The 23,993-nt window shown below is 39.9% G+C and overlaps 1 protein-coding gene across 1 annotated transcript in view; it reads left to right on the forward strand.

Annotated features, from left to right (window-relative positions):
- COL4A1 (collagen type IV alpha 1 chain) overlaps positions 1–23,993 on the forward strand; it is a 1,084,337-nt gene that overhangs the window by 1,003,957 nt on the left and 56,387 nt on the right. Inside the window, exons 46-47 of the mRNA XM_044071271.1 lie at positions 3,710–3,838; positions 4,039–4,137. Of these exons, the coding sequence (XP_043927206.1) occupies positions 3,710–3,838; positions 4,039–4,137 (228 nt within the window). The remainder of the gene's footprint in view (positions 1–3,709; positions 3,839–4,038; positions 4,138–23,993) is intronic.

Consider the following 23,993-nt stretch of genomic DNA (forward strand, 5'->3'; position numbering starts at 1 on the left):
GTTTTTTCCTCTTCTCTCCTATCTTGCTTCAAAATGCAGCCAGTCTCTGGCTAGTCCAAACTAGTCTGTGTCTGCATTTTGCAAATAATTGTTTACCTCTGGAGCTTTATGACTTATGACACAGTTTGGTTTTAATTTATCTGAGAGTAGAAGCATTGAAGAACATCACCTGGTAGAATAGTCTACTTTAAATAATGAGATATTTGTATCCATCTTCTTTAGACAACTCAAAACAGCAAGGATCATGGGACAAACTCACACATGCTTTAATACTCAGAGACTTTTAACCAGTTCATGGCTGAACTCTGTACTAAAAACAAAGTAACATTTCAAGACTTTTCTTTTGCCATAATAGCTGCAGTGCTAAAAATTCCTGTTTTTAAATGACACCTTCTGAGTATCCTGATAATTTACATTCATCAGCCACTTTGTACCTCATTAGTTCCTGTCTGCATGACAGTTAAAGATTGCTTCATGTATTTTTTTTTTATTTTTGCACCTGCTGCTTGATGGAGATTATTTTACCATACAGCATGTCATTAATGCTCTTTTAGCTGAAAGGGAAATTCTCTTTGAGAACTTAGACTCACATTCCATACATCTAATAACAAAATACTGAAATTGCTACCTGTACTGCATTTCCATTTTTTCAAGATGCATTCCTTTATGAGTCGACCTGTTGCTGCTGTAGCCTGTCTATATCATAATCTAACAAAAGATACAAGATCTATTAATTTTGCCTAGTCTGAAGATTTTGAATCCCATATTTTTTTCATGCATTTATCACTGCTTTCTCTGAAGGTGCTCTAGCTGATTTTTTTATGTAAGTCCATTAATCCTTGAATAAAGTAATGCTTTGCTATTGCATCTCTGAACTCCTGGTTGGGTCAGCAAATCTCAAGGTTTGTTCCTCTTTATTTCCATCTGTCATTCATATAAAACTACTAAGAAATTAAAGGTAGTTTGTTAAAACATTTATTCTCTGAATAAATAGCAGCACATCTACACTATAATTATAACAAGCTTCAACAGGCACTGACAACATGACAGGCAACCTCATACTTTTATCCACATGAAAACAAAGAACAGACTAGTTTTGGAATATTTCTTCCAGTCAAAATTCACAACTTTGATTGGCAGTAGAAATATGAGTTAATTGTTATTCGGGGACTGTTAGTCAGCATATTTTCACATACTCTGCACCTTCTCATGACTTCCTTTGCATAGTTTCACAAAGCTGTGTTCAATATGAAATAGAAAACAGACCAAGGCCAAACTACAGAGACATATTTATATTTCTAGCTGCTTCACTCAAGCATTAAATGTTCTTTAGATTTAGAACAAAGCTAGAGTATGAGGCTTATCTAGCTCACATCATTAACATGTTTCTGGTCTGAAATACAACGCTACATTTTGTCAGTTGTAATGTCTGAAATAATTCTACTAGAGAAAAGTCCATCCTGACACTTACATTGTTTGATATTTTAATGTAGATCTAACAACAACAGAGTGTGTGTGTGTGTGTGTGTGTGTGTGTGTGTGTGTGTGTGTGTGTGTGTGTGTGTGTGTGTGTGTGTGTGTGTGTGTGTGTGTGTGTGTGTGTCTCATTTCAAGTTTCATCAACCATTTTTCTAGATTAGGTCTCCTACATCATTACATACACTCACGTTTTTAGCTGTTACTGCACTGGTGCAGTTGTACTTAATTAGGTTTTAAAGCTCATCTGTCTGGGATCAAGAAGGAAAAGGAGGTACACAGACATGAGCAGGTACTTGAAATAACACAAATGTCCAACAGCCACACAATATAAAATGAGGCCATGTACTTTTCACAGTATAAGTAGATATACAACACAAGGTTAGAGCAGATGAGGGAGGTTAGCAACACAGTGAACTTAATTAAACTGCAGGCAGCATGTGACTGACCCAGTCATCTTAGTTCATAAATGAGTGGGCCTTCCCAGAAGCAGAAAATGTGAGTGCAGAGTGCAGGAGGACAATGCAGCAGAAGGAGGCCCTACATTGTTGTCAGGCTAGAATGGCATTGATGCCTATGCTTGAAATATTCATATGTATCTATTACATATGTGGATTCACTACAGAATCTCAAAAAAGTTTCAAAACTTTAAAAGGCCGAGATCAGAAGATCGAAGTTTTGAAACTCTGAAGATTCTGAATGGAGGTCGCTGTACAGGGTGGAACAGTATATTTATTGTTTTCCTCACTGTAGTGTGATTTTGAAGTTGATATATTTAGCAGGGGGTGGGGGGAGTGAAGGAGGGCTTGTCTCCCTGCAAAAATGTAAAAAAAAATGTTTTATTTAGTTTTCAGAGTTTCAAAACTTCAATCTTCTGGTCTCAGCCTTTTGAAGTTTGAAGTTTTGAAACTTCGAGCTTTAGAAGTAGATCCATATATGTATATACATTCAGAATAAACAATATGATGACCCAGAAGGCAAAACAATAAAGCTCAGAAGAACTGAAGCTTAATCCACAAGACACAAGACAAATGTGAATTGTCTTGTGTCTTGTGGATTAAACTTTGGTTCTTGTGGCAACATCGTTCTGAGCATTATTGTTTTGCCTTCTGGGTCATCATATTGTTTATTCTGAGTTTATTTTGTGTTTTGGTGACCAGGTGAACTTTATACATTAATATGTATATACATTTCTGAAACTGGGACACAGAACAGAAAAAAAACATGGATATACATTCATTTTCACATGTAAAATCAAGGCATTATGTGAAAACTAGGCCATGTGTAGTGTTGAAAATCATAATTATCTTTGCACAGTTTTAGAAAGTAGTAACTAAAGTGAGTCATGTATTGCGATGTGCTTTGGGGATCTTTACTTCAAGAACAATATTACCACATCTAAAGAAAACACTGGTGAGGCCACATACAAAGAACCACATACAGTTAACAAAGCTGTTACCAAGGAAATGCAAGAGAAGTAACTTAGAGACTGGAAGACCTAAGCTATGACTTAGAGAATAACGAGGTCTGTTCCTACCGAACTTAGAAGCTGGAAAGAGAAAAGAGTATATGATTACATCGTGCAAAATGATCTTGGACATTAACTTGGGAAAGGCTGAGTTTCTGCTTTACTTCCTTTTGAGAGGTCAGGGAAGTTTAATGGTTAAGGTGTTTGCCTTACAAACACAAGGTGCAGGGTTTGAGTCTCACAAGGGATAATTGGCTAGGCTTAAAATGGCTCGCAAGGGCAGTTAGCTTAGTGCTAATCTATGAACCTATGAACCTATGATGAGACACAATGAGAGACTAGTCAGGGGTGGGGCTCATGAATGAGGTTGGGGTAGTTGTCCACAGAGAGAGAGCTTGCTGAATGGAATTCCTTCAATGTTTGGTCCAAAGAGTGTAAGGATTTTCAGGAATGAGTAGCCTTGCTTGTATTGAAGGGTTGCAACTTTGGAGAAAGAGAACACTGAATGGTAAGGTAGGCTTTGGCAAGTACATCTAACTAGAAAATAGTTATGCATGCCAGAAGACAAGTTATACCATGTGCATACTTTATTTTATCAGCCTGATGGCAGTCAGGTTAAAAATTATGCACTTCAATATATGAATCAAGAATACATGTGAGCATATTAAGACTTTTTTTTAATACTTTGTTTGCATACATTTTCTTAAAGTGCGCTGAACTGATGCCAGTTATTGAATTACAAATGTGTTATGTCTTCTGTTAAAGGTGTACCAGGCCCACCAGGACCTCCTGGTCTATTTCAGCTTATTAAAGGAGACCCCGGTGACCAAGGCCCTCCTGGTCCAGCAGGTCCACAAGGATTTATTGGAACATCAGGACCTAAAGGATTTCAAGGTAAAATACATTTTATACTCAAACACACACACACACACACACACAAAAAAAATATATATATATATATATATATATAGTTAGTTAGTATAAAGAGTTGTACACTGCTAACTGAAACATCTTAAATAGTTTGCAAGGAAGAAATCTTAACTTCTTAACTTTTGGAATAATTAAGCAAACAAATATATATTTTATTTTAATAGGACCATCTGGACCAAAGGGTGATCCTGGAAAGGATGGAACTCCTGGAATTGATGGTCTCCCTGGTCAGAAAGGAGATGCTGGTCCTGACGGTCCATTAGGTTGGTATTGCTATTCTAAATGAAAGTTAAGTGTTACAGTGTAGCATTGTTTATAATAGTAAGTTTTGTGCTGTTTTGATTTATGCTTATTCATTTACAGCTTATTCAGTTATTTTTAAATTTTTCTTATTGTGCACTATTACTTTGTCCAATTCATTTATTGCTTGTTCAGTGATAAGTGGGTAACCCTATGATCTTTTTTCAGCCATAATCATACTCAGAAATAACATAATACAAGAACAATATAAAATATATAGATGTCCATGCTCAGAGAGATAAGAAGAAAGTTTTATTCATAGTTAGTCTTTGCTCCCTGGCACAATTATCAAGGATGACAAGAGCAAAACCTGATCAGTTGAATAGCTAGTCCAGGGCAAGAGGGGCAACTGCCATGCAAAATGTGTGTATGATCAGCTGATCACGATCTGTCTCTAATGTAATATCAGCTTTTAAAAGCTGGTATCGCATTTGTGCTCAAACCTGAGTATTGTAACTCTCTGTATGTGGTCTAAACTGTAGCAACTGCTTGCTACATTATAGCAAGCAGTTTGCTACAGTTTTTTTTTTAACTAAAACCTGAACACTGTAGTACTCCATGCAAACAGGGTGTAAATTGTAGCAAATCTTTGCTATATTTGTAGCAAACATTTTGCTACAGTTTAAAAACAAGAACATTTTTTTTTTCTTAAATTAAAACATGAACACCATAGTGCTTCATGCAGGCAGGTTACAAACTGCAGCAATTGTTTGCTACATTTGTAGCAAGCCGTTTGCTACAGTTTAAAAAGAAGACTTTTTTAAAGCAAAAACATATGCACCATAGTGCTCTGTGCAGGCAAGGTATAAACTGTAGCAACTTTTTGCTATATTTGCAGCAAACTGTTTGCTACAGTTTAAAAGATGTCATTTTTTTAAATGAAATAAGTTGAAGTATGGTTGTGAGTAGGACACAGAAATGGGCCCTGAATGACCTAGGGAGGAAGGGGGGGTTGTTGTGCATCTGGCCACCTGGTTAGTGTGCCGGTAGAAGGAACGTCCATTTTTATGTTTTTTTTTTTTTATTTTATTTTACTTTAATGGAAGAGATAGGGGGCATACTCTAACTGTAATAAGCCAATGTTTGCAACTGGCTTATTACAGTGAAATGCATTTTTTTTTACTTGAAGAGCTGAGGGACCACTGGTTCTAGTACTGGCCACTTTCATATTTGTAACCATGCATATTTGAAAGGCTTGAGAAAGTGAATTCCATTGCTGTCAAACTGACCATTTCCTCAAATGTTAAAGGAAATCTAAGGCTACAACTAATACATTGACCTCTTTCCTCAAGGGGTTCCTTCAGGGGTTGTTATAAGTTTGGTTAAGAATTCCAAAGCAATATCCATCTGTAGTAAGCCCACACATACCTATGATGAGGCATATTTTTAATGCAGGAATAAACTATTTCTTGCTAAGTTCCCGCCTGACTTCTGAATGAAAATTTCTTAATAGAATAGAATTCAGAAGGGAAAAAAAATGTAATCAAAATAGCTTAATACACTGTTACTTCAGTTTGAGTATGCATGTTTCTGCTTTGCATTGGTCATCAATACCTTTGACTCAAGTATTCCATTTCTGTCACTATAATTGTTGTTAGAAGATTGCCAGACAAGGTCATGATCCATGATCAGATCTCAGAATCCAATTATCTCTGTGCAGACTTCAGTCTCATAATCCATTGTTTGCACCAGAGTTCAGAGCCAGGCTAGGCAAGCTGCCTAAATAAGAAAGTGTAAGTAGGGTTCGGCTATATTTGGGAATGCAGAGGAAAGTAAAAGGGAAACTGAACAGATTTTATTCTTTCATTATTCTTTTTAACCTTGTCATCAAGGGTGGAAATCATTCCAGAAGGGAAGGCAGATCTTGCATATCTCTAACTCATTTCCTATCTCTGCCTCAGTGGTCCTCTTTTCATCATCTCAGATGACAAACTATTGATGTTGTAGTTAAAAGTGTGCCCACATTCTTGAGGGTTGCTAGTTAATGAAAGTACAGTTTTGTACCTACCATAAATGTAGATGTCCAATAGATATGCAACTGCAGTCCTTACATATGGGTTGTCCTGCCTCAGGCAGCCCTCGGTCGGCCGGATTCCAAAGTCTGGGTCCGGCGTCGGCTGATGTCGCCTCCTCCCCGATGTCAGAGCGGCTGGGGTATAAATGCATCAGCCGACGCCATCTTCCTCAGTGTTTCTTGCCCCAGATGCCAGGTACCCTCCAAGGAAGGCTAAATTTAGAAACTGGATAAAAAATTCCAGACATACACAATAGTAATAAACAGATACACCATAACAGATATCCCCAGCTAATTATAAAAGGAGGGAAGTGGACCCAATACACAGAGGGGTAGGAGGGAGGGAAAACCTGACTGCAGTTGCATATCTATCGGACATCTACATTTATGGTAGGTACAAAACTGTACTATGTCCTTCAAGAATGCAACTGCAGTCCTTACATATGGGTTGAATACCACAGCCAAGCTGGGGGTGGTAGGCTCTAAGATAAGGATGGTGTAGCTAAAATGCCCTGCAGGACTGCCGAAGCAAAGCCTGCTCGGGATCTGGAATATAAAGGCAGGTTGTAGTGTTTGGAAAATGTATGCATGGAGCTCCATGTAGCAGCTTCTAGAATGTCCTTTGTAGCCACCCCTCTTAGGAAGGCTGTGGAGGTGGCTGTAGCTCTGGTGGAGTGTGGCCTGATATTGGCTGGCACACCCTTTCCATGGAAAGAATAACAGAATCTGATGCAATGTCCAATCCATTTCGAAATAGTTTGCTTGGAAATTGCCTTTCCTTGCACTGCAGGAGCGTATACTACAAATAGTTGGTCAGACTTTCTGTTGGCCTTTGTTCTGTCCAAGTAGTAGTGTAGTTGTCTGTGTATGTCCAAAGTATGCAGCAGCTTTTCCCCCTTGTTTTGAGGATTGGGGAAGAAAGTGGGCAAGTGAATTGCTTGGTTCAGAAACACCCTGGAAATCACTTTTGGCATAAAAGAAGGGTTGGTTCTTAAAGAAACCCTGTCCTGGTGAAAAATGAGAAATGGAGGCACTGCCATGAGGGCCTGTATCTCCGACACTCTTCTTGCTGAAGTAATTGCCAACAGGAAAACCGTTTTCCATGAAAGAAATTGCAATTCTGCAGATGCTGCTGGTTCAAAAGGAGGAAGAGTTAGCTTTTCCAACACGAAGTTGAGGTCCCATGCAGGCACTGGTGGCTTTCTGGGAGGTTTGATAATCTTTATCCCTCTTAGAAATTGTCTCAGCAAAGGATGTGAAAACACAGGTGGGTCAGTGTTGTATGTTGCTGAAATTGCTGAAGCATGTATTTTTATGGAAGAATATGAAAGTCCATTATGCAGCAATTCTGCCAAGTATTCCAGTATGTGTGGTATGCTCATTACTGATGCATCCTGTCCCTTGTTGGTATTCCAGATGTTGAATCTCTTCCATTTGGCTGAGTAAGCCTTTCTGGTGGAAGGTCTGCGTGTTTCCAATAATATCTGTTGAACTTCCTTGGAAAGAGAGATATGGGTAGAAGTCATGGGACCCTCCAGGCTGTCAGTTGTAAAGTTTGCAGGTTGGGATGAACCGTCCTGTAATTGTGCTGAGTCAAGAGTAGAGGCCATTGAGGCAGGGGCCACGGTTTGGTGCAAGTTATGCTCCTTAGTAATGGATACCAGTGTTGTCTTGGCCAATCTGGAGCTATTAAGATGCCTTTTGGTTGCTCTGCTTTGATTTTCAGTAACACCTTGGTCATTAATGGTAGAGGTGGGAATGCATAGATTGTTAGCAAGTTCCAGCTGAATGAGAGAGCGTCTATTCTCCAGGCTTGTGGATGGTGTGTCCTCGAACAGAAATTTTCAGATGATGATTAAGGTGGGAGGCAAAGAGGTCTATGTCCGGCCTCCCCCATGCATGAGTTATTTGAGCAAAAATGTCTGGATGTAGCATCCATTCATGCGGGTCCATGATGTTTCTACTTAGACTGTCCGCCAGAACATTGTCCCTGCCCGGAACAAACTGGGATTGCAGCTGTATGTCCAGTTTCAGGGATTTTTCCCAAAGAGCCATTGTTAGTCTGCAAAGGGGGTAAGAATGAGTACCTCCCTGCTTGTTTATGTACCACATAACAGTGGTGTTGTCTGTCTTTATTAGTAGATGACCTCGTTGAAGATATATTCTGAAGGCCTCGATTGCATGAATTACTGCTAACATCTCTTTTTGATTGATGTGTAGATGTATTTCCTGGGGGGTCCATTGCCCCTGAATGCATCTGCCCTCCATGTGCGCCCCCCATCCATGGTCTGAGGCATCTGTTGTAATGGTTTGGCCTGTTGGAGGTTTGTTGAAAGGCATACCTTTGTTTGACTGGCTTGCTTGAGCCCACCACAAAAATTCCCTTTGTAGACATGGGATGAGTGGGATTGCTTCTAAGTTGTGGCTGTGTTGAGACCATAAACTTTTTAGGTACCATTGTAGTTTTCTCATGTGAAGTCTTGCCAGTGGAATCAGTAGAATGCAAGATGCCATAAAACCCAGGGCCTGCAGGATTTTCCTTGCAGTCATCTGGGTGAGACTTGCTAGGCTTTCGAAGTACTGTGGTAATTGTTCTTGCTTCTCGTCTGTGAGGTAAGCCATTTGCGATTGTGTGTAGTTTGGCTCCTAGAAAAATTATTTGTTGGGATGGCAGTAGTCTTGATTTTTGTAAGTTGACTGTGTATCCCAAAGCCTGTAGTAAGTAAATGACATAATTCAAGTTTTTTGTCAAGGCTTGCTTGCTGTCCGCTTGTATAAGGCAGTCGTCCAGGTAAGGGTATATTTGTATCCCCTGGAGTCTGCAGTGTGCAATTACTGATGCCAGGCATTTCGTGAATATTCTGGGCGCAGTAGATAAGCCAAAAGGCAATGCTGAGAATTGATAATGCTCTGACCCTGCAAGAAATCTGAGGTATCTTCTGCAACTTTGTCTGATTGAGGTCCAGAGTAACCAGTCAAGACCCCTTGCCCAGCATGGGAAGGAGTTGCTGCAGTGTCAGCATTTTGAATTTTGGTACAATGAGAAAGATGTTTAGAGCGGACAAGTCCAGCATAGGCCTCCATTGATTTTCTTTTCTTGGAACAAGGAACAGTCTTGAATAAAATCCCTGGCCTTGTTCCTGAGGAGGAACCTTTTCTATTGCTTTTATTTTTATCAGCTTTGTAACTTGTTCGAAAGCCTCTGCCCTTTGATTTTGTGGCAGGTTTGGCATGCCTTGTTTTGTTGGTAAAGTATGGAAGTGGAACCTGTAGCCTTGGTCTATTATGTCCAGAATCCATTTGTCCTTTGTTAAAATGTGCCAGTTTTTTTGAAAATAAGGATAATTTATCGCCTAAAGGTGCTTCTCTTTGAGCCTTGGTAGGCGGTGCCAAAATCAAGTCATTGTGATTGTCACTGTGGAGCAGGGGATGTCCCTGCGCCACCTCTCTGATTAGTCGGTTGCCATTGGCGGCCTCTGTAGGAGCCTCTGTATTGCCCTCTTCCTCAGGCACGCCTGTTCTTTCCCCTTTGAAATTTGTCAGTGTCCGGAAAGGACCAATTCTTAGAAGGCCAATTCCTGCTGAACCTTGGTGGCTGAACCTGGAGGAAATCCTTGACTGTTTGCACTGATTTAGCCTTTTCCTCAATTGATTTCAACACATCCTGAGCATTAGCACCAAATAGCTTGTGTTTTTCCAGAGGTGCATCTAGAAGCTTTACTTTAACATGATCTGGCAATGCCTGCTCTTTCAACCATGCATGTCTACGTATGTCTGCCCCTGTCATAGCTGCCCTACATGAAGCTTCCAATGCATCATAACCACACTGAAGAAAATGATTGCTAACCTGCTGAGTGTTATGGACCAAATCCTGCAAGGCCTTTCTGTCTAAAGGCTCAGGAGAGGCTTACTTTTTCTGCAAATCATCCATCAAGAAATCCTGATACTGAAACATATGAAAAAGGCAATTAAGGGCTCTCATGGCAAGAGTGGTTGAGGTATAAACTTTTTTGCTCCACCTCTCCAGTGACGTAGCTTCCCTGTCTGAGGGCAAAGGATTTTTGGCCGTGGATGTGGCCACCCCTTTGGGCCCCTGAGAAATTGTTTCTAGATCCACAGAATGGGCCTTAAAGAAATGCTTGTGAGTTTCAGGAACCCTGTAGTATCCGTCTGGCTTGACAGGTGCAGGGGGATGAGAGTCAGGTGAAGTACTCGAATCTGCGTACACATCATCCAGTACATCTAAGACAGGGGGGATAGCTAAAGGCCTGTGTTGGGGAAGCTTAAGGAAGGTCTGGCGCTTCCTGGAGTCAGAGAATTCCTGGCCTTGCCACTGAAAATGCTCTCTCATGGAATGGAGAATTTCCCCAAAAGAAATATCCTCAGGAGGAGAAGCAGAAGGAATAGAATCCTCCACATCAGAATCCTCATAGGCCTGGAAGGATTCTTCCTGGGTATCTGAGTGATCAGAGTCAGCAGTAGCTTCATCAGAAGAAAGGGTGTCTGGGTGCTCAACCCTGGGCCTTTTGTCAGAAGGAGGCCGAGAACCTCTCTCAGGATGGGCCTGGGAGCCTCGGATTAAGGAAATCAAATCTGCAGCTAAGGTCATGATTTGCTTATCAGTAGTGGGCTGAGGCAAAACTTTAGGGGGGTGAGACTTAGCATGGCTGGCAGCCTTAGCATGTGTATAGGCCTTGATAGACATAGACATAGGAGGACTAGCTGCCCCACGTGCTGGACTCACCTTGTCCACCGGTATGGTGTCAGGTAAATTTTGGGCTTCAGATTCTGGAGGAAAGTCCACAACCGGCACCGGCGCAGGCTCCAGGGCCGGAGTGATCGGTAAAGCGGTGTCGTCGGTCCGAATCGGCGGAACAACCGCCTCAGAAGAGACCGATGAACTCGCGTTAGTTTTTGGTGTGGTGTCGGTGGAAGTCGCAGGCCGAGGATGTCGGTCCCGGTCTTTCCGTTTTTTGGAAATATGTGGTGTCAGTTGTTCCGACGGCATGATATAACAGTATTTATCGCCAAAAAAGTTTTTGGCAAACTCTGCCCGGCGCCTGAGAGTGCGCTTATTGAAGCAAGCACAGGCAGCACAGGCCGAGACATCGTGGTCTGGGCCAAGGCAGGGGAGGCAGTAAGAATGGAAGTCCTTATGAGGTATTTGTTTACCACAAGACAAACAATTATTAACTTTTTTAATTTTGTCTGACATCGGCTGAGGGAAGAAAAGGTTCCCCAATGGGGTACTTAGCTTTTTGATGACTTCGGATAAGTAAAACACAGGAGCTGACCGACCGGCACTTGCGAACTGCTTCTGCTTCGAGCACCGCGCGGCAAGAAAGACCGGGGAAGATGGCGTCGGCTGATGCTTTTATACCCCAGCCACTCTGAAGTCAGGGAGGAGGCGACATCAGCCGTCGCCGGACCCAGACTTTGGAATCCGGCTGACTGAGGGCTGCCTGAGGCAGGACAACCCATATGTAAGGACTGCAGTTGCATTCTTGAAGGACATCTCCTTGTTCTCCAAAGATAAGACTAAGAATCATGTTATGGATAACTGTCCTTTTTGTTTTCTGACTGTAATGAAGGTGTTGAACAAGGCCTGAATGAATGAATGAATGTGTGTATGTGTGAGTGTGTGTGTGTGTGTGTGTGTGTGTGTGTGTGTGTGTGTGTGTGTGTGTGTGTGTGTGTGTGTGTGTGTGCGTGCGTGTGTGTGTGCATGCGTGCATGCATGTGTTTGTATACATGTGTGTGTGTGCCTGTCTGTCTGTGTCATACCTCTCAACCTCTTAGAGCAAGAAATCTGGACAAAGGCATAAATAAAAGTAAGACAAAGACCCAAAAATAGGGACAATTTTTAAATATGGCTTTTACAAACTTAGAAAGTTAATAGAACAACAGGTTATGCATTAGCATACATTTTCTGAAGGGTATGAAGTTTGAAACTCAAATGTCTGTCATTATTTTCTAACTTCAGTCTTTAATTGTTTGCCACTAATATGCCAGAAAACCACACTTTTATAAGAAATGGGGCAAAAATATGGACATTCTACAAAAATCTGTACAGTTGAGAGGTATGGTCTGTCTGTCTGTTTAGCTATTGGAGTTTGCATATGGGTGAGCATTTCCATGAGTGTGAGAGAGTTCTTGTTTCTGGATGAGTGTGTGTGGGTGTGTGCATGTCCGTGTGTATATGTGTGCATGTGTGCATGTGTGTGTGTGTGTGTGTGTGTGTGTGTGTGTGTGCGTGTGTGTGCGTGCGTGTGTGTGCGTGTGTTTATAGGTAAGGTGGTTTTGCTGGTTTTGCTAACACAAGGCATGATATGCTAAGTAGAACACTAGTATAGTAAGATCTGACAGTGCAGTATTTGATTCAGTGACATGGAAATTACCTTTTAATTAAGTTTTTTTCTGATTGTGTCCATACCATGTCTCTGAATCAGAGTTTCTCATTGTTATGCTAATTGACCACCCTATTTTGAGCAATTAGAGTGAGCAAAGAGAGACAGAATTCTCTGAATACCAGTCCTGAAGACTTAAACCTTGCCTGTGATATAAACAAGGACCTGCTGGACAGACAGGTATGTATCCCAGAGACTACTGCTTCCGTGGAACAGGCTCCCCATCCATGTGAAGCAGAGTTCCTCCCTAGCCCAATTCAAGTGTAACTTGGATAATTGAATGGGGTGAAGGACATTCATCCCTGGTTTGGTACCTATCTCTCTAAGTGACACAGGCAGCCTGTAAGTGGTTCATCTCCCTGGCCTCTGCTCCTAAATGTTTCAACTCCCATGCCCCTGCTTACACTTACCAACGATACCAGACCTTTTCAGATCTTTGGGATGCATGACTAAGCTTAAAAAGTCCCCAGTGGTTGTTAGCCTAGTACACACCTATGAACCTATAATTCTAGGGATAATGTTTTAACATGAGGCCATACATAATTTAGTACAACTTATGTGATGTAATTGAATTTTTGATGAATTACAATAGGGACAGCTAAATATTTATGCAAGAGTAAAAACATTATTTGTTTATTCATTCATTCATTCACCCATTCATTTACCATATGAATGTTTATTTGGTTACTGATTGAATGACTGAGTGATTTAATGATTTGTTTTTCAGGGGTATTGTGCAGATCCAGACAGTCTGATTTTAGACCTTGCCTGGATAAATATACAGAATTAAATATGTTAAAACCTATATGCACCTAAAATTAAGAGTTCATTTATTATAAGCAAGGTAAAATAAAAGTGATAATGTTCAAATTAAGTAATAGGTATGCATCAGGCATTTAACATTGGTATTAGCAAGAGGGCATTTAACAATCATATTTGCAAAATTAACATAGATAATATTAAGTTTGACATATAATATAGAATACGTACATTGCATAAAAGATTGGAATGATAAAAACATGCACTAAAACGACACACAGTTAAAGTACTAGGACACCATTTTTATGTTCATTAGCTTGGTGACTCAGTCTGAGCAAGGGAAAAGGCTTGGTTCTTCTGTATGCAAAAATAAGTCTTTTGGGATGAATCATTTAATATAACAATACTGGTATAACATGTCTGGGTGTTGATTACAGTGGAATCTATTCACAACCTGTGGTGGTTTGTTCATAAGTGCAAAGTCCCAGTGAACAAACACAGCAGGGGTGCATAAATCCCAGTAGAGCCCATACCGAAATCATGGTATCATACAGTGCTATAAACTAATAAATTTGTGAAAGTGCAAAGAACTAGCATAGCATTACATTTTTAATTGGTATCATCTGCATGGTGAAATGGTTCCAGTGTTTTGATTAAAATGAGAATTCCCCTCCTTTCCATCTCATACCCTTCCTCCTGAAATCAATTTGGACTAAGTCTTTTTGGCACTTCCCAAAATTAAAAACAACTGGCAATCTCTTATTGAGAGCCGTAAAATCTCACTTAGCAAAATCATCCATCAGCTCTTCAACCTGAGAGAATAGCAGTTGTGCTGCCCTTGTGTAAAAGTGGTCTCTTTACTGATCCTAGGAATTATGGGCCTAATAGTCTCACTAATATATTTACAAGGCTGTGGAATGCATTATAGCCGAACTAATAAACAATGATATAGGTGACCTTATAGCCCTAGAAACACAGCAGTTTGACTTTGTAAAAGGTAGATCACGCTGTTGAATATAGATGACTTTTTCAAAAGAGTTACTGAGGCCATGGAAATAGTACCTACATATATACTTACATACATACATAAATAAATAAATAAAGGGGCATGCAGTACATGCTGCTTATCTGGGCATTGCCAATGCCTCTGACACTATCTCCCATCCAGAAATTATTGAAAGACTTTTACAGGTCAACATTAACCCATGCATAGTTCACTTAATAAGTAACTGGCTGGCTGACAGAACTTATATAGTTAACACCGAGGATATTTGCTCTGGACAGAAAAATATCACTAGCAGTGTCCCACAAGGCTATGTCCTAGGTCTCCACCTTTTGGGTATCTATCTATCTATCTATCTATCTATCTATCTATCTATCTATCTATCTATCTATCTATCTATCTATCCATCTTTCTATCTATCTATCTATCCATCTATCTATCCATCTATCTATCTGTCTATCTACCTATCTATCTATCTATCTATCTATCTATCTATCTATCTATCTATCTATCTATCTATGTGACATAACTGTTGGTATTAATGGACTGTAGTAACAAAGTTTGCTGATGATTGCAAACAGGAGGAGGTTATCAAATCCCATTTCTGTAAAATGGCAAGGATCCATCTCCACATTTTCCCACTTCCACAGGAGTCCCACAAGGATCCATCCTTGGCCCTCTACTGTTCATTATTTTATAAATAAGCTACAGTCACCTTCTTCTGAAGGCACCTTGATTCAATATGCAGATGACTCTACCATCATCTGTTCTTCAAACACGATAACTCACTTCCAGGAAATCACTCAACAAGCTGTCAACTCCATTGAAACTTGGCTTACAACAGCACAACTCCTACTAAACCCCCCAAAAAACAAACTCCTCTTTATCCCCAAAACTCACACCCCTAACAAAGCATCTTTTAAAATATTTTCAGCAAATAGGACTGAAATTGAGTTAGTCCACCATACCAGACTATTAGGAGTGATAATAGATGATGATCTTAAATTTGACCTCCACATCCAAAGCAATATCAAGAAATCTCACCAGAAACTAGGCATGCTATACAGAAACAATAACTTTCTGAGCACACCCACAAAGATTACTTTAGCCAAAACCAAACTTCTGCCCTCCCTATTCTGTGGAGCACCAATTCTAATCAATTTACAATACTCCATTAAAAAAAGAGCAAACTTGAAATCTGATACAACAAACTGCCAAGTTTCCTATTAATTCATCCTCCTTTACCAATTGCTATAAAGCTCTGCATACCTTTAGCTGGCCAGAACTCCCCCTCCACCTCTCCTACATTCATCTTATAACAATACATAAAATCATACACAGACCATTAGCCGGCCCAGCTCTTACCCCTTTAATCAGCATATATTTTCCAAAAAAAATATTTTGGATTGGAAGATAAACAGCTTCTCACCATGAATAAACCAAATGAATCCCCTGGACAAAGCCTGTACTCATACTCAGTAGAAAAAAAATGGAACTCCTTACCTCTAACAACCAGAACTGTTTCTAACCTACCCATCTTTAAATGCTCCCTATGAAAAGTATGTTCCATATTTATCTCATTATAACATTCTTTCACTCTTATGTTTGTACTGTAAAATCGCTGTGGCGACCCCTAACCGGGAAAAGCCGAAAGAAAAAAAAGAAATATATATATATATATATATATATATATATATATATATATATATATATATATATATATATATATATATATACACACACACACACACACACACACACACACACATACTCTTATACGCGTGTACACACCACACACACATACTCTTATATGCGCGCACACACCACACACACATACACACACACACACACACACACACGCACACACACACACACACACACACACACACACACACACACACACACATATACATATATGTATGGTTTACTATCAAAATGTTGAGGTGACATACTTCAACGATTCACATCCCCGACCCAGAACAACGAAAAAGAATTACGACGATTGCTTGGAATGTCGATTCCTTTGAAGCAAAGAATCGACATTCGACCACTCACCATCCTGAAAAAAAAATCCGCTACAAGGTGGAAAATATCCTACCATTTTGCCTCCCATGAGAGGGGAGCTGTACCCCTCCAAACCCCCTGCTACTTATGTATTCTAACTCCAAGATCGCACTACAGTGATGAAAAGGGAAATATCCCAATCCCCACTGTAGTACGATGCCCTTCAAAACACCAACATGCCAAACTGCGAACACAATCTCCATATCAGCATTTCAAAGTCGACATGAATTGTTTTCACAGTTTTGCCTCTCTGCCGCTCGAGTTCGTCCTTCTAACTGTCGAGGTAAGCTACCTAGACATTTTGTTTGTAAGTATATATATATATATATATATATATATATATATATATATATATATATATATATATATGTAAAAACTAAAATGGATGAACCAAACCACAGCTTCTGCAATCCTGGAGTGCCTGATGAAGCTGCATATCTGATGAAGCGCTTACCATTAAACAAAGTTTTTATTATTTGTCTACTGGCTGTGGTTTGGTTCATTCATTTTATTTTTTACATTTTCACTGGTGTTTTGGCTGAAACATTTGCATTCGCCACACTTGTGTTGGCGTGTGTGTGTGTGTGTGTGTGTGTGTGTGTGTGTGTGTGTGTGTGTATGCATATATATATATATATATATATATATATATATATATATAGTGTTGTACACATTCCAGGGGAGAATTCTCCTCATAAAACAGAAAAAAGTTCAGTAGATACTAATACCCAGTACATAACTTTACTTTTATCACTTGATTACTTGTTAAAAACTTTTAGTAATATACAGGCTGTAAATTTTATAAAGGAGACATGACTGTTTCACACACTGAGACTGCAACCTGTTTGTCTTGATTTTACACAGTTAGCTACAGATTCCCCACCTACACCCCCCCATCTCTACTGCACACTCTGCTGGACTTAAATGGTTTGGACTTAAACGGTTTAGAGAACTTTCTTACACTTGAGGACCTGCACAATCTGGAATGTCTACTTGTCTTCTATAATCTCTATGTAATTAGAATACAGGAAAAGTTTTATATTGGATTATCACTGCTCAGACATTATTTGCTATTATATAATGACAGCTTGTTAGTATTCAAAAGCATGGACACTGATTGGTCAGCCCAATCATCATGCCCATTGTAAATTGAGCATATACCAGTAGAATCCATATTTCATATTCCTCCATTTCACCTAAGAACAACCCACCCACTTCCAGCAAACCATACCAGCACTCCCACAATAAAATGGGTTTCTATCAGTTTGTCGAAACTTCAGCAGTTCGAACACCATATGTTCAAGCTGTGAAGTTCAAAAACTGATTATCGCTAAGCCGCGGGGCACCAAATTCTTTCCCAGGGAAAGAATTTGGTTGGCCGTTTATGTGGCTTCACTATTTTCAGCACTGTGGTGGAAAGTTACGGGTCGGGTTCGGGTAAGTGTGAGATCATGCAGATGTTAGGGTTAAGGTGCGGGTTAGGTGAGGTAGGGTTAGGGTGTGGGTGAGGTGGGTGTGCGATAGTGACAGACTTTAGGGTCAGGGCGGGATACGTGAGTTAGGGTTAGGGTGCAGGTCAGGTGAGTGTGAGATAGTGACAGACCTTAGGGTTAGGGTTTGGGTTAAGGTAAGTGGATAGTTAATAGTGTATGTACAGTTTAGTGTAGGGTTAGATGTAGGATTTTAAGTGTATGTGTATGGATTGCTGTTTTTTTTTTGGTGTGCTTGTGTTGTGTGTGTGTGTTTCTTGGAACAGTGATTTTTTTCCCTGGGAAAAAAAATCGCTGTTCTAAGCCTTAGATGGTTTTGAATTTCAAGGTTAGAAGTTCAGATATATGGTGTTCGAACTTCTGCCATTTTGTCGAAGTGATATAGGCCTCAATAAAATACCACATTCATATTACTAACCTATTCCATACCATACTATAACTTGTATCAGTACACCCAAACCCTGGTCCCAACACTACACTTAAGCACCCAATAAATCAAATCCCAACCCACCCCACTGCACATCTTCTCAGAAAACCCTCTGACCTACTCATACACAGTATTAACATCAGAAGCATAATGAACAAAATCTCTAACCTACATGCACATCTCTCCCACTGCTCTCATGATATTCTAGTTATTACTGAAACATGGCTAAAACCAGAAGTAACTAACAATATATTAATTCTTCCTGGCTACAACATTCTGCATAAAGCTAGAACTGAAAGAAAAGGTGGAGGCATTGTTATCTTATTTAAGAAACAGTTAAAAATAGAAATAATTAGCCCTCCATTACCCACTTTAAAAGCATCCAAACTATTACTCACTAAACTATATCTAAACAACAAAAAAACTATTAACCTAATTGGCTGCTACCTTCTGCTATGTAATAATTTTGACATAGTAGAAAATCTGCTCATTTGGGCATCTATGTCTCTACCACAAGAGACCATATTACTAGGAGATTTTAATATCGACTGGCAAACTTGCAACTTCTCTAATCCTACTAACTTCTTAAACCTCTGTGCATTCTCTCAGCTTATCCATCACCCATTCAGAATTGATAAAACCACAAAAAGGGAATCAATACTCAATTGGATCTTGTTAAATAGGCCAAACAACATCAGTAAAACTGGCTGTCTCCCTGACATCCTTGGTGACCACCTCCCAACCTATCTAATCAGAAGTCAAACCTATATAGTAAAATCTACCATCTGCCAACAAATAAGAAGTAAAAAGTATTTCAGTCCCAATAGCTGTACTACTGCTCTATCAAGTTGTAACTGGCACCCATTAAGAACACTTAACTTGGATGATGCTGTATCATACTTTAACTCAACTTTCCTCTCAATACTAGACCCCCATGCAACCCCCCAGATGCATTCGAATCAAATCTAACTGTGCCCCCTGGTTATCCAAAGAGACTAGATCACTACTATATAACAGGGACAAAGCTTGGGCAAAATGGAAAAAGACAGGTACCATTACTGACAAGCAAAAATATCTCGAGCTCAGGAATAAAGCTAAGAAACTAATCAAGACTGATAAAACAAACTATTACCACAGCACTCAAAACAGATATCAGAACAATCCTAAGAAATGTTGGGCAGCCATAAACAATCTACTCCATCCAGGTAAAGCTACCACACCTGCTCCTGTTAACTCAGACAACTCAACAAACATAGCAACCCAGTTCAATAAATTCTTCACAGACTCCATTCTAACCCGAGCTAAATCATATACACCCCCAACTACCATCAAACCACCCAACCTCAATATCACTGACCTGGGCTTCTCACTGCAACCTGTTCCAGTCTCCAAGATTAAAAATGTGCTTCCAAAACTTAAACCTACAACCCTCTCTGTAGACAATCTACCAGCTGAATTGCTAATGATTGCTGCTAATGCTATTGCATATCCCATAATAATCCTCATTAATCACTCTATAACTGAAAGCTTAGTTCCTCACCTCTGGAAAATTGTCTATATCACCCCACTTCACAAAGGAGGTAACTCCAAAGAACTAACCAACTATCGACCAATCGTCATACTCTCTCCATTATCCAAAATCCTTGAAAGATGTGTGCACAGACAAATCTTAACTTTCCTGAACTCCCATAATCTACTAACTAAATACAACATGGCTTCAGGCCTTCACACAGCACCACTACAGCACTTATGTCCTTTACACACACAGTCAACAAACACGGAAACAATGGTAGCTACGTCTCAGCCATATTCTTAGACCTCTCCAAGGCCTTTGATATGGTAAACCATGACAAACTTATTGACACACTTGCAGATTTAAATCTGCGCCCATCTACTACTTCCTGGTTCAAAAACTATCTAACAGGCAGACAACAGGCAGTAAGATGGCAACAGGAACTCTCCTCATTTCTACCAGTCTCACTAGGGGTCCCACAAGGTTCAGTCCTTGGGCCACTACTGTTTTCTATCTTTACCAACAAACTACACACAGCCACACTCCATGCCTCCATCATAAAATACTCAGATGATTTCACTCTCATCTGCGCCTCTCCCTCCCCTGAGACCCTCCACCACCAAACACAATCCTCTTTTCCTGCTGTTGAGCATTGGCTCTCAGATTCACATCTAATACTAAACCCCAATAAGACTCAGCTTATTATTTTCCTACTCACACATCACTCCTCCCATGCTGTTAACCTTAACATTACCTCCAGTAACAGCACTATCATATCACCAGTCACTCACACAAAACTACTTGGGGTTATCATAGACAGCCAATTGAAGTTTGACATACATATATCCACCACCACAAAAAAGTGCATAAAAATCTTGCCATGCTATACATAGGTTCATATGTAGGCACTAGGCTCTTGGCCCTAGGGCCTATATAAGCCTAGCCAAAAAGGTACCCTGGCTTTCACCACCCAAGAAAACTATTTTCCTGTGCCCCTGTTGAGCACAGCCACAGAGGTGATCCCCGGGGGGGAATTTCCTATTTCCCATCCAATCATCAAGATTTTTCTTGAAGAGTGCAAATGAGGAGCTTTGTTTGATATAGATAGGTAGTTTGTTCCAGAGTATGGGAAGTCTCTGGGACAGGAATCTATCCCTCCAGCATGTTCTGTTTATTGTGGTGACAAGGTTTAGGTCCCTAGAGCGTATAGCTCGGAGGAATTGGGATTTCCTGAACTGGAGCATGTTCAGTAGCTCTGGGTTTGACATAGCTTTGTATGTTAGGCAGAGATCACCTCTGAGTAGGCGATATGCGACAGAGTAAAGCTGGAGTTTTTTGAGACGGTCTGCGTAGGGCATCTGTTTGAGGCTGGTAATCCTCTTTGTGAGGTATTTCTGTGGCCTTTCAGTTGTAGATGTCTTGTGAAGTACATACCAAAAGGGGCGCTGTACTCTATAATGGGTCTAATGAGTGACGAGTAGAGGGGAACAATTACCTCTTTTTTCCTGGATGAGAAACCTTTTGTGATGAGGTGTGCCATGTAGAAGGATTTCCTGACTACTGTGGCGATGTGATTATCAAAGGAGAGACTACTGTCCACCTGTGTCCCAAGGTCTCTTATCACACTTTTGGTGTTAAGTAGACTACCACCTATGTAGTAGCTCATGGGTACAGATATTTTACCAAAGGGGATGACAATGCACTTTTTGGCATTGAGCTTGAGGCCATGGCTTTGACACCAGGCATCTGTCTCAGTGAGGCCCTTTTGTAGGATGTCCACATCGTTAGGAGTTTTGATTATGGCTCCTAGTTTGCAGTCATCTGCGAACTTCATTAGCCAAAGCCCTTCTGTGTTAGCCTGTACTTCAGAAAAGTAGATACCAAACAGGAGAGGACCCAGGACTGAACCCTGTGGTACTCCACTTATCACTGGTCTGAAGTCGGATTTGGAGTCTGCTACTTTCACAGTGTGGGTTCTGTCAGTGACCCAGTTGGCAATGCATCTTGTGACATAGGGATTTATACCTAGTTTAGTGAGTGTTTCGATAATTCCAGAGTGGGGGATGGTGTCAAAAGCCTTGGCAAGATCTTGGCTGTGTGAATCACCTTACTCTTGTCTATGGCTTTGGTGACTGCTTCAAAGAAGTCTATCAGGTTTAGGAGACATGATCTGCCTTTTATAAACCTGAACTGGGTGGGGTCCGGAGTTTGGAGATTACCAATGTCATTGTTTATAAGTTCCATGATGATACGTTCCATGGCCTTGCAGACCAGGCTCGTTAGGCTAATGGGGTGGTAGTTCCCAGGGTCCGTGGTGGCTCCCCCTTTGTGGAGTGGGATAACCGTCGCTGTGCCCCATTTAGTGAGCACAAAGCCTGAGGTGATAATTTACAAAATTTGTTAAAAAAATTTTAATTTCAATAGCATGGTATTTTAGTTTAATTAATTGATCTGATTGTAGTGGATGTCTTTGTAAATACTTTAGTTGTTTTGTTGAATATTATAATAATACCTATTTTTAATTACTTGTATAAAATTGCTATGATATTTCTCTTATATGTTAAAACAATAAACCTGTTTTGAAAAAAAAAATACTTGGCTAATAAAAAGAAATAAACTACTAAAAAAAAATTATTATTTTTAAAACCAGTACATGTCATACTTTGATAAAATAAAGCATTAGTTGTCTTTCTATTTGATGTCCCCAAGGTGTTTGGCCATTCTGTCCCATAATTTACAGGTGGTCTTCCCTACGTAGAATGCAGAACAACTACCACATAGACAATGTAGACCACCATTTATGCTTTGTAGGTACCCATTCCTGGACACTGTATTTTCCTTTTGTACCCATCAACAACCAGATATGGACCCCCTTGTACAAATCTGCAATATTTACACATATAATGTTTACTCATTAATGAAGTAATTATAGGATTTAACCTGGTTGTCCTTATTCCTTTCAAATATTTCCTTTAAATTACTACCTCTACTATAAGTCACTAATGGTCATTCACCAAGTTTACTTTTCAATTCACTAGTAATGGTCAAATCTCAGCAGTTATTAATCACTGTTCTTGTTGCGGCAGCCTCTTGGTTATAAGGTAACACCATTATTTTATTTTGGAACACTGACTAAGATGAACTCATACTGCCCCTTTATTCGTTAACAGTATTGGTGTATACATATCCAAACGTTTCTTTCTCACTTCATTCCTAATTTTTGTCAATAGCCGAAGTGGATATCCCCAGTTTTTGAATAAACCAATTAAGTTGGACATCTCAATCTCAAACAATTGATCATCACTTACCAACCTTGAAAGGCGTGCCATTTGCCCTTTTATTACACCCATCGTTTGGTGGGGTCGGTGGCAGCTATCAACGTGTCGTAACATGTTTGAGAAAGTTTTCTTTCTATAAATGCTAGAAAGGGAATTAATTTTGTTTTAACATTGACTCTGAAGATGCCTTTATAATTGTAGGTGAAAGCACTAAGTCTTGATTTTAAGTATTAATAAACCGGATTTTCTGTTGAGTTATGGGCGTTGTGGTGATTTTGCTAGTTTTTATTTTGGTTATTAGTCACCTTGTGTGATTATTTAGTGGTTCTTAGTCTTTGAATCCCACAGTGTTGCTGAACAGCCTCAGCAAACCTGTGTGAGCCTTTAATTTCTCCAAATGTTTAGGATTTTTTTGCCTACCTTGACTAGAATGAACCCCTTTCCTAAGCCAAAGCATAATTAAAGTTCATGAAATTAGTCCTGCTTCAGTTTTTGATTTTTGTCAAGAATGCTCTTGTCAGAGTATGCAATGTACCTAGAACTGCTCTTTTTGCAGCTTGTACTGGGTAACGTACATTGTGAACATCTCTAAATTACACAAGCCCAGAGAAAGAAAGGTAATGTCTACTAATGGCATCCTTAGGTCAAGTTGTCAGTCAGGCAGGAAGCTCAGGCTGAGTGAAACGGTTACCAAGATGTACCTAAATTTGATCCTGTTTATAATCAGTAGGGTTTACGTGAAGGAGAGAGTGTATATGTGCTGCTTTAAAATGTGCATGAGGAACAGTCTGTTATGACTGACATAGGTTACCAACAAAAAGCATGTAAAATGGATAGTGTAGTGTAGCATCTTTACCTGTTTAC

Source organism: Protopterus annectens, chromosome 5.part0, assembly GCF_019279795.1.
Source record: "Protopterus annectens isolate FY-2018-M chromosome 5.part0, PAN1.0, whole genome shotgun sequence".
In the NCBI taxonomy this organism is placed as follows: Eukaryota; Metazoa; Chordata; order Ceratodontiformes; family Protopteridae; genus Protopterus; species Protopterus annectens.